Source organism: Phyllostomus hastatus, unplaced genomic scaffold (genome assembly GCF_019186645.2).
Source record: "Phyllostomus hastatus isolate PE091 unplaced genomic scaffold, TTU_PhHast_1.1 phas_scaffold_78, whole genome shotgun sequence".
Taxonomy (NCBI): domain Eukaryota; kingdom Metazoa; phylum Chordata; class Mammalia; order Chiroptera; family Phyllostomidae; genus Phyllostomus; species Phyllostomus hastatus.
The window spans coordinates 44,929,617-44,941,801 of record NW_025334041.1 but is presented as its reverse complement, the minus strand read 5'-3'; the positions used below and the strand labels follow the sequence as shown (position 1 = coordinate 44,941,801).

Here is a 12,185-nt window from a genome sequence, read left to right as displayed (position 1 = left end):
AATGCTGTATTATTATTTTTTTGCAGTGAAGTTTATTATTTTTTAATTAATTAATTTTTATTATGGGGTCATCATGTATTTTTGCTTTTACTCTATATTAATGCAATAAATTACAATAAATTTATTTACAATAAATTACATTAATATATTTTCCAATATAAATAGTCCTCACATACCCATTTGGCTTGGTATATTATGACTTTAATCCCTTGATGGATTTGATTTGGTAATATTTTATTTAACATTTTTACATTTTTATTCATAATTGAGACAGATTTATAGTCTTTTTATATAATCCTTGTCAGATTTTGATATTAGGTTGTTGAATGAAGTGCGATTATTTCCATTGTTCTCAATCCCCTCAAACAGTCTTGATGTTGTAAGAATTATAAATTTCTTGAATTTTAAGACAAAGAAAAGATCACCTGGTTCTGGTTCAAGATGGTGTTATGAAATATACTGAGCTCACCTTCTCCCACAAACTGAATCTACAGCACGCAGGGCACAATGCCCTCTGAAAGAAACCCAGAAACTGAGGGATTCCTACACACTGGGAGAATGAGAAAAAACTATCAAAACCAGCAGAGACAAAACCTGGCCATAAAACCCATCCTTGCCACAACTGGGAGGAAATTCATCCTTCTAGGTTTTCCCTGAGGAGTGAAGGAACTGGATGCCTCAGTTTTTAACTGAGGCATCCTGTGCCTCAGTTTTTAAGACTCCCACCTGAGAGATGGGCCCCCAAAACATCCAGCTTTGAAAGCCAATGGGGCTTTCATCCACAAGATCCACAGGCTATAGCAAATTAAGAGATAGTTAAGGTACTGTGCAGACTGCTGCTAACCTAGGGCCTAGCCCAGACAGCAGATGAAAATCGGTTTTTCCCCCAGAAAGAGGCTTATTTGCTTATCTTAATAGCTATGACCTAAGGAGCAGGCTTCAATTGTAACATGCAAATGAACTGAACATTAGCAGAAGGAATAAAATAAAGACCAGAGCAGAAGTAAATGGAAACAAAGAGAGAGGAAACTCTTCCAAACTCATTTTATGAGGCCAACAGTACCCTGATGTCAAAACCACACAAGGATGCCATAAGAGAAGAAATCCACAGGCCAATATTTCTGATGATCAGATGCAAAAATCTCAACAAAATACAGCCAAACTGAATTCAACAGTACATTAAAAAGTTTACACAACACGATCAACTGAAACTTATGCTGGGGATGCAAAGATGGTTCAACATCTGTAAATCAGTCCATGTGATATCCCACTTCACAAAATAAAGGGTAAACATCATATGATCAATAGATGGAGAAACAAGTATAGAGGAATGTAAACATAATAAATGTAGAGGGAATGTCAAAATAATGAAGAGCACATATGACAAGCCCATAGCTAACATCACACTAAACAGTGAAAAGCTGTAGGTTTTTCTCTAAGATCAGCAACAACACAAGGATGTCTACTTTTACAACTTTTATTTAACACAGTATTGGAAGTCCTAGCCAAAGCAATTAGGAAAGGAGAATAAAAGGCATCCAAATTGGAAAAGAAGTAAAACTGTTAACTATTTGCAGATAAATATATAGAAAACCTTAAAGACTGCAGACATACACTCACACATACACGATCAATTAATTTATGACAAATGAGCCAGAAATGTACAACGGGGAAGGACTGTGTTGGGAAAACTGGACAGCTACATACATTCTTTACATAGATATTCTTTACGTAGATATTCTTTACATGCAAAGAATAAAACTGGACTACCTTACACCATGCACAAAAATCAACTCAAAATGGACTAAGGGCTTGAAAGTAAGACCTGAAACCATAAAACTCCTAGAAGAAAACATGGGCAGTAAGCTTCTTAACATAGGTCTTGGCATGATTTTTTTGAATTTGACATAAAAAAACAAAAACAACAAAAGTGAAAATAAGCAAGTGGTCCTACATCAAAGTGCAAAGCTTCAGCACAGCAAAGGAAATCATCAACAAAATGAAAGGCAACCTATGGAATGGGAGAATATTTGCAAATCATCTATCTGATAAGGGGTTAATATCCAACGTATATAAAGAACTCCTGCAACTCAACAGCCAGAAAATGAAACCAATCTGATTAAGAAATGGGCAGATCTGAATAGATATTTTTCCAAAGACACAAACATGGCCAACGAGTCCACCAGGGAAATGCACATCAAAACCACAATGTGGCCCTGACCGGTGTGGCTCAGTTGATTGGAGCATCATCCCGTGGACCAAAAGGTTGTGGGTTCAATTTCTGGTCAGGGCACATATCTACACTGTGTAAGTTTGATTCCCCAGTTGGGGCACGAACAAGAAGGCAGCTGATTGACGTTTCTATCTCACATCAGTATTTCTCTCTTTCTCTCCCTTCCTCTCTCTCTTTCTGAAAAGCAAAAGGGAAATATGTCCTCAGGTGCGGATTAAAAAACCCAAAATGAGCTATCATGTCACACTTGTTAGAATGTCTATCATCAAAGAGACAACAAAAAGATAAGAAGTAATGAGGATAAGAAGTGTGAGGATGTAGGAAAAAAGGGAACAATTGTGCATTGTTGGTGGGAATGTAAACTGGTGCAGCAACTATGGAAAACTGTATGGAGGATCCTCAAAAAATCAAAAATCAAACTATTATATAATCCTGGGTGTTGTCTAAAGAAAACAAAATCACTACTTTGAAAAGATATCTGTGCCCCCATGTTCATGATTTACCATATGTGGAAATCACCTGAGTGCCCATTGATGGATGGTTAAAGAAAAAGTGGTGTGTGTGTGTGTGTGTGTGTATGAAATATTATTCAGCCATAAAAAGAAATCCTGCCATAAATGACAACAGGGATTGATCTTGAGGACATTATGCTAAGTGAAATAAGCTAGACGAAGGAGGCCAAACTTTTTCTCATTTACATGTAGAATCTAAAAACAAATAAACTCAGATACAGAGCACAGACTGGTGGTTGCCAGAGGTAGTGTGGTGGGAGGGTGTGGTGGTGGCCCCATTCATAAACTAGGTGAAGGCATCAATTTCCCGTTACAAGAGAAATACGTCATGGGGATGTAACACACAGCTTGGTGACTCTAGTTAACATATTATATACTTGAAAACTGCTACAAGAAGTAAGTCTTAAAAGTTGTCATCCCAAGAAAAAATGTACAACTATGTGTGGCGGTCATTTTGCAAGATATACCCGTAAGTATATGACATCATGCTGTTGTACATCTAAAACTAAAGAATGTATATGTTAATTGTACCTCAATTTAAAAAAGATCATCCTCTAAAATCTAAACATGATGCTTACAAAATAGTTATTTCCCAGACTTCAAATATAAAGGTGTAGCTTCTGGAAGAAGGGACCCTGAGCAACATTTAATAAGTTGCCTGACCTAAGGTAATGGTGATTTTGGAAACTAGTAAAATTAATTAAGTTTAAAAGTAAGACTGTCACTCTTTATTAGTATAAGTGAGAAGGTATGTGAGTCCAGGCCACCAGACCAATTACTTATACAGAAATGTCTCTGACACAAATACTACAAATTAGGCTTTGTAAGTAAGGATAAATGCAGATCTGAAAAAAATGGATTTTTGTCTTGTGTAAAAAGAGACCTCCCATACACTCTTTTCTCAGGGCATTTTCTTGAGCAAACTTGTAATTCCTTTATCTCTCCTTTGAACATAAATATACATCTTTTAAAAAGCTAAGTAAGCTTCTTGCCACTTTACAATCCAAGAAAGTCTTTCTTAGGGGGTTTACGATTATCATTTTAAAACTTAATCATCAAGGGAGATCAGATGGAGCTGATCTCCTTGTCTCTGAGTTTAGGCTTGGCACTGGCTCCTTGTTGGCACCTGTTTGTCATAAAGATAATGAGAAATCTTTTCCTTTTGGATAAAGGCCAACACAAATAGCCACCCCAACTACCAGCGAACTTATATATAGAGATACATCTGCCTGTGTACATAAAGGGGCAAGGATTCTTTGTCTTTGCAATCCTATTACCAGATTGCCTGTGATGGGTGTAACAATCTGGTTGAATGTTTGTGCTATGATAAAGCTATTTATAATTCTTTTCTCCATTTGTAGAGGGGAGTTTCTTGGTTGGCAGATTTCTTACTTCCCTAATAGCTTCCATTATCTGAACTATCCCTCCAGAATATTCAGCAAATTGTTAGAATCCTGAATGCATCTACCAACTTCTGGACAGAAACCTAACCCTGTACTTGTCCACCAGGAGGGCGTCCCCCATGCAGATATAGCCATTTTGAAATAGCTATATCTATTATACATCTATCTCCAGCATCCCCTCTACAATTTTGCATATACATGGACCACGGTGACTGTAAGGTACCTCCCCTCTCAGAGGCTATGCTGAGTCCAAGAAGAACTGCCTCTGGCGTTCTTTCTTCCAGGGCAACTGCACACAGAATTTCTGCTGCCCCAGGCCCCCACAACACACCGTCCACAGTAGGGGGACTCCCTTTGGTAGCATAAAGGCCGGGAGCAAGCTTTAACATGAGAGGCAATCAATATGCTTTTGAATAACCTAATCCTCAACTGTGACGCCAGACTAGGCAGAAAGTTTGAGCAATTTTTCATCCTGGGATTTGGAACAAAGAAGTGGAGGAGGGGAAGAGGATCAGAACCCTACCCCCTTAAGTGGACGATACGCCCTCAGCACCTGAGCCACCCTCCTTCCTCCCGCTCTGGTTCCTTTCCACTCGGAGCTCAGGAAAGGCCGGGACGCCTGCGGCATCTTCAACAGCCGCCCCTAGGATCGCTCCAGGGCCCGCCCACCTGCCCACTGTCCCCCGGCCTCACCTGCGGACCAGGAGGAACGCAGCCGAAGCCTCTGGCTTCCTGGCCGCTGGCCCCGCGCCAGCCTGTAAATGCAATAGCAGGCACCGGCCCCGAGGACCAGGCCCGCCGCCACCCAGCCCACGCGCCGGGCGCCGCCCATGCTGCCACCTCGGCCGCAGTGCAGCGCAGGGCCTGGCGCGGGAAGCTCTGGGGCGCCACAGCCAGCGGAGCTCGACTAAAACGACGGGAGGAAAAGGAAAATGGGAGTCTGAGCTCCGCCTCCCGGAAACGGCCCTGCAAAAACAGTAAAACCGCCCACTGCTGGCGTGACACATCCCGGCAGCTCCCCTAGGTGGGGAGAGAGGCTGGTAGAGAAGATCCAGATACCGTGAAGAACTGCCACACTGCGTGACCCGAAGGGGACAAAAGGGGACTCCCACCGCCCGGGGGAGAGCTTCCCAAGACTTCCTCCCGGGCCTGTGCCCCCAAATCCAGACCCTGGCCCGCCCCTCTCCCGGCTGCCCACTGTACTGGGGCCCGGCTGTGACACGCCCCCTGGTTGCCGGGGCAACGCGGGGACGCGCCAGCCCAGCTGCTTGCTCTGCTTCTACTGCTCCCGCCGGGAAGAGCCCGCTGAGAGTGCAGGGTTGTGAGGCATTTTCCCATGGCCTCGCTACGCAGGGCCAGCCCCAGGCTGAGAAATTACTTCAAGCAGAACTACGTTCCTCAGATCTGCGAGGTACTGCAGCCACTTGGCGGCGGAGTTAGAAGAGGGGGGAATCGAAGGGATTTCCCGGAGGAGGGGCTGAGGTTTGGCTGGGAGAGGGAGTGGAGGCCCGACGAGCGGAGTGAAAGAGAATGAAGTCAGATAGGCGGTCTGGACTGAAGGTGGAGATCCAGGAGAACACAGAGGTAATGGTGGCTGAGAGAGAGGGGTGGGTGACATCTCCCAGGGAGAAGGAACACGAGGCCCCAGGACAGAAACCCCAAGCTCCAACTTTGCGGGTTCAGACTAGGGGAGTTTGAGGACAAGATCAGGCGTGAGAAAGAAGTGCCCTAGAGACAGAGAAATCAGGAGAGTGTGGCTTTACGAAGGCAGTGGAAAATAGTGTAGCTTAAGATAAGGACCAGAAGGGATGTAGTGGATTCGGCCCCAGGCGAGCCTTGGGTTTCAGTGGAGCGATGAAGGCAGAAGATAGATTGAGGTTAGCTAAGCAGAGAGGGGACACAGACACCTTGAGAGGAAAGATAAGCCAACCCTTTGTGAAGGGAAGGACCCCACACCCAGGATTTCCTTAAACCAGGCGAAGGACTGTCTCCCCATCTCCCTACCCACATAAGGGGAGAGAAGGACAGGATAGGGATGGGCAGGCTTTGTAGGTTTGGGGGGAACAAGCCAAGGAAGTTCTCCTCTGGTGACTTCTATTATTTTTTTCTTCAAATATTTGGTGAGCTATTTGCCAAGAATGTGTATGTTTGGGCGAGGATGGAAGGAGCAGAGGTTAAATTATGGGGAGAATTAAATTATGGGGAGAATTAGCTCTCCTCTTCCCTTCCTCCTAGGGAAGGAAAGAGGAGAGGCAGGCAGCCAGTGTTGAGAGCCCAGCTGGGGTAAAAACTCTCTCCTATGCAGGTAGGACAGGCCCCCTCCTTTTTGGATGGTAATTTAGAAGTATTTATTAAAATCTCAAATGCTTCTACCTTTTAACCAAACGTTTCCACTTCTAAGGATCCACTTTGGAGATATGCTTGCATATGTGATCAGAAGGATGTACAGGGATATTTATTCATTATAACATTTTTACATAGTGAAAATAGTAATCTAAATGTGAATACAGGAATAGGATGTTATATATTTAGAATTAACTGTATCTGAGCTTTTGAGAAGACAATCTCCCCAAGACATATTCAATTAAAAAAAATACAAGTTGCCCAACAACGTGTCTGCTGCAATCTAGCTACCTATGTGATTTCCCATATATATGTATAGGTGTATGTATGTATAAATGTGTGCTTATATGTATACCTGTATCTGTATTTAAGACAATACATGTATAGAGCATATGCCAAACTATTTACAGCAAATGTTTTGGGGGATGGTTTTAGAGGGCAACCCTAATTTTGTACTCTGTATACAGATGTATTTTAATTTTTTTGTGATTTTATTTGTGAGCCATTTCCTTTATGTTGTACCTTTATATAATTAAAATGCTTCCCCGATAAGGTAAAGTTAAAGGAGTTCATCATTATCAAGCTCTTATTATATGAAATGTTAAAGGGACTTATCTAAGAAATAGATCAAAAACTATGAACAGTAAAATGACAACAAACTCACGATCATCAACAACTGAACCTGAAAAACAAAAACAAAAACTAAGCAAACAACTAGAACAGGAACAGAACCAGAGAAATGGTGATCACATGGAGGGTTTTCAGGAAGGAGGGGGAGGAGAACAATGGAAGGTCTGGGGAATAAGAAGCATAATTGGTAGGCATAAAATAGACAGGAAGAGGTTAAGAATGGTAGAGGAAACAGGGAATTCAAAGAACTTATATATACAACCCATGGACATGAACTAAAGGGGGGGATGCTGGTGGGAGGAGGGGTGCCAGTTGGAGGGGGATAGGACAACTGTAATAGCATAATCAATAAAATATACTTAAAAATATGTACAGGAGTGGTACTCATCTTCCCAATTATGTACTTTTTCTCAAGCAGCACTCAGTAAGCCACATGTAGGTACAGAAATGCAAGTTGACTTCATCCAGGATTGGAGTTTGCCAGGCATATAGAATGGAAGGGCAATGGTGAGGGCACTACACTTTTGAGAGTGCCTGGAGTGGTGGGCCAAGGACTCTAAGGACTGGGTGGGGAATGAGAATAAGACATGATACAGATATATGGGTAGAAAGTGGAGGTTGCTAAGGGGTGAGTGAAGAGGAATAGAGGTAGTAATTGAGTGAGGGAGCTGGCAAAGTAGGAGATAGGGGTCCGAAAGTGGAATATTTGTATTTAAGATTCAGGATAGAGCCATTTTGAGTGATGACAGTCCAGGTTGGCCATGGGGCAGGTGGCAGAAGTGGACCTGAGCTGAGGGTCAGGGTACATCAAGAAGTGATAGCCTCTCTTAGCCTTGCTCTCCACTTGCTATAACACTACAAAGCTGTGAGAGGCATCCTTGGTTCTTCCTCTGAGTGTGAGCACTTCCTCACCAGCCAACTGTATCGCTCTGCCCCCAGAGAAAAGAGGCCCACAGAAGTGCTCCCCATTGCTTAAGGCGATATTCACTTAAGGAATCCTTCATTCATCTCACTACCACATTGCCAGCCAATGCAAGAAAGCAGTCTTCTGGGGCCCCACGTACCCTCCTTAACCTGGTTACCTGCTTTCCCCATGTGACTACCAGGATGAATCCCTTTGTGCCTCATGTTTCTGTACATTTGTCCATCTGACCCAAGTTGCCGGACCTCACACTCTTCTAAAACCCATCGGCAAATTTTGGAATATTTAATCTTTCATCACAGATTTTCCTGTATGTTTAACCTCTTCTAAACTTCATATATCTGCCTTAAATAAAACCTGGTGGTTTACTTAGAATATTATTTACCTGCAAACCTCTTGAATAGTCGCTGCTTAAAAAAAAATCCTGCTTAATTTGCTGGGTTTACTCAATCTGTTGATTAATTTTTCATCAGTTTTAGAAAATTCTTGGTCATTTTCAACTGTTTCTTTTACCCAATTTCTTCTTCTTCTGGGACTCCAATGACAAATATGTTCAATTTTTTTTACATTGTCCTACATGTCTCTTTTGCTTTGTTCTTTCTCCTTTTTTCCTTCTTTGTCCAAGTTTGGATATTTTTTATTGATTGTCTTTGAGCTTGCTGAATCTGTTTTATGCTGTGTCCTATCTACTGTTAAATACATTAAATGAGTTCTTAATTTCAAAAAGTATGTTTTTCAGTTTTAGAATGTCCATTTGATTCTTTTTCATCCTCTGTACATTCCAATTAAAATTCTGCATCTTTTCATACATTTTGTCTATCACTTTCTGTTTTCTCTAACATATGAATTCTTGTTCTATTAAAATCATTGGCCCTGGCTGGTGTGGCTCAGTGGATTGAGCACTGGACTGTGAAGCAAAGGGTCGCTAGTTCGATTCCCAGTCAGGGCACATGCCTGGGTTGCAGGCCAGGTCCTTGGTGGGGGGCACGTGAGAGGCAACCACACATAGATGTTTCTCTCCCTCTCTTCCTCCTTCCTTTCCCCTCTCTCTAAAAATAAATAAAATCTTTAAAAATTAAAAAAATTGTTAGTGTAACTCTGAATCAAATTATTAGAGTTTAATTGTTAGAATAGAATAAATGTTCTATATTTAAATTACTGGTGTGCTTTCTATCTCCTGACTGGACCTTGACTGCTACAGAAGGCTTAGCTGGAAAGGGAAACAAAGAAATCTCTGAGGAGGTGGAAAATGACTGTGGTGTAGATGTATCCATTGTCAAAATTATACAGCTAAGATTTTTGCATTTGAATTCATGTAAATTTTACCTAAAAAATATAATGAAGACCATGTAGGAAACTGGATGGATATACAAATAATATAAGAATCACATATTGATGATGATTGTTGAAACTGGGTAATGGGTTCATTGTTTACTTGATGTATGTTTGAGGTTTTTCCTAATAAAAAGTTAAAATAAAACATAGTTATGTCTGGGTGTTTTTTCTCATCATGTATGTAGCTAGGGGTGGGTGAAATGGCAGGTGTGATTGGCTGTATAGTCATTGTCTGTGTTTGCTTGCTGTATCGATTATCCATGGCTATGTAATACAACTGCAAATTTTAGTGGCTTAAAACAACAGGAATCATTTAGTTTGATCAGCAATCTGAAATTCTGGCAAGGTTTTCAGGGAGAGCTTGTCTCTGCCCCATATGGTACCATCTGGAATAGATCAACATGGGGTTAAAGATCCACTTTTGAGATGGTTCACTGGCATGCTTGGCAAGTTGGTGCTGGGTGTTGGCTGGGAGTTCAGCTAGGACTGTGAACCAGTAGGTTTGGTTCTTCCCTATGGGCCTCTCCATGGGCTGCTTGAACTTCCTCACAGTATGGTGGCTCAGTTCTAAGAACAATTGGCCCCAGAGAGAATTAAGTAGAAGTTATATCACCATTTATAAGCTCAGAAGTCAACATAACATTATTTCCACCTAGATTCAAGAGAAGGGCACATGGACCCTACTTCTTCTTTTTTTAAAAGATTATTTATTTATTTAATTTTAGAGAGGAGGAAGGGATGGAGAAAGGGAGAGAGAGAAACATGCATGTGCGAGAGAAGCATCGATTGGTTGTTTCTTGCATGTCCCCAATGAGGGGCCTGGTTTGCAACCTAGGCATATGCCTTGACCAGGAATCGAGTCAGCTAGGTTTTGCTTTGCGGGATGATGTTCAACCCACTGAACCACAGCAGCGAGGGTTAGACCCCAGTTCCTGATAGTAGATGTAGCAAAGTCATATTGCAAAAGGAGCCTGTAGAATGGGAGACACTGTCATAAGTATTCTGGAAAATACAATCTGACACACCTAGCTTGTTCCTACAGGGGGTACTGGAATCATTTTGTATCACAGAGCATTGTCTGAACAAATGTGGATTGCAACAGTATCGCTCAGTGAGTAGGGCTGAACCCTTCTACAAATATCTATGCTTTTCTCCTTCCTTCTCTATCTTCCCCAGGACCAGATATATAATTGACATTATCAAGTTTGCCTATATAACACCTACTTTCGCCTTTTCCTAATATTTCTTATGTTTTAATTTTACAACCTACCATTACCTCTGTTAGTCCATATGCTTCAGGGAAACTGACTATATGTATCTCTGGGGTTGGACTCTGATTAGCTTATGACAACCAGTGCATTGAGTTTCCCAGGCCACAATGTTTGTGACTGTGGCAGGTGGTGGTGAGGATTGTGGGAGAGGATGGGATGTGACCCAAGCCAAATTAGGTCAGGTTGCTTGCTATAATGTTGGGATAGAGATTTACCAACTCTGGATATTCATAGGGAAGTATGTATTGTGGGTAATTATCTTGTGTCCACAAGGAGAGATGGTTTCAGGATGAAGTGGATTCCGAGGAAGGCAGAGCGGGGAAATAGAAGTAAATCAAGTTTCTATTGACATCAGAAATATTGCCTAGATTTGATTCGTGGCTTACCAATTACTAATTTTGTGACTTTGAGCAAGTTTCTAAATCTCTCTGCCTCAACTTTCTTGTAGTAAGATTCCAGGTGGATGAGAGACAGCTCCTTATTTTCTAGAGTGAAAGTGAGTAATTATGAAAGGAAAAAATGGGAAAAGAAAATCACAAAATGTGTCTTCAGGAAAATCAGTTTTAGGAAAGAATACATAAGGTGAGGATCTGGAAATAGATTCCTTTACACTATTTACATTCATGCATCTGTTGAGAAGCCTTGTGGACTCCTAAAGGTTTGCATACCCAGCTTAAAGACTGATGGATTGTAGTTTTAATTCAAGTTAGTCAGGTAACTTATTTTCATGTCAAAATTAGGCTGTTAACAAACACTAGTCTTTTTTCCAGGCCTGGGGTGGGGGATTGTGCAACAAGAGTGGACAACTAAAGGGGGTAGATTAGACTATTCCCTTAGCAAATGTTTGCTAGGCACACACCGTGTGCTAGTAGAAAACACCTCAGGGGCTACAACCACTTGCAGCTGTGACTCTGAAGCTGTCTCTAGTCCAAACTTTTCTTCTGAGTTTTCTGTGCATTTATCCGTTGGTATCCTACAAACACATTAAAGAAGCAAGAAGAAATAGGTGAAGTTAATTTTGATAATATATTTTGTTCAAACCAGTCTGTCCAAATATAATCATTTCAACATGGACTCACTATAAAATTATAAGTCTTCAAAACTGGGTTTATTTTTTGTGCTTATAAGCACATCTCATTTAATACTAGCCACACCTGAAGTGCTCTATAGTCACATGTCACTAGTAGTTACCATATTAGAGCCCTCATAAATGGGTTTGGTGCCCCTTTACCAAATGGGTTTCGGAGACCACAAAGAGCTCCCTTGCCCCTACCATCATGTGAGGGCACTGTGGGAAGATGACCATCTATAAATCAAAATACACATTTTGATTCCACACTGTTATAGAAATCTATCCTAAGGAAACAGATGAAGATATGTGCCTTTCATCATTAGCAGTGATAATTAATATGCACATCATATTTCTAATAATGGGAAAAAGTTAGACACAAGCTAACAGCCAAACATTTAGAAATTATTGAGACTTCTGGCCAAGATGGAGGCGTAGGTAGATATGTTTGCCTCCTTGCACAACCA

General features: G+C 41.4%; 2 protein-coding genes across 3 annotated transcripts in view; one reads left to right on the top strand and one right to left on the bottom strand.

The window, feature by feature from the left end:
• Positions 1-5,226, bottom strand: part of ARMC10 (armadillo repeat containing 10) — a 29,238-nt gene extending 24,012 nt beyond the window's left edge. The window contains exon 1 of one of the 2 annotated variants that reach the window (XM_045827439.1): positions 4,842-5,226. In XM_045827439.1, coding sequence (XP_045683395.1) covers positions 4,842-4,980 — 139 coding nt within the window. In that variant the 5' untranslated portion in view covers positions 4,981-5,226. The remainder of the gene's footprint in view (positions 1-4,841) is intronic. The other variant, XM_045827438.1, reaches the window with a different exon arrangement.
• Positions 5,227-5,484: 258 nt separating this feature from the next.
• FBXL13 (F-box and leucine rich repeat protein 13) overlaps positions 5,485-12,185 on the top strand; it is a 275,894-nt gene continuing 269,193 nt past the window's right edge. The window contains exon 1 of the mRNA XM_045827260.1: positions 5,485-5,559. Within this exon, the coding sequence (XP_045683216.1) occupies positions 5,485-5,559 (75 nt within the window). The remainder of the gene's footprint in view (positions 5,560-12,185) is intronic.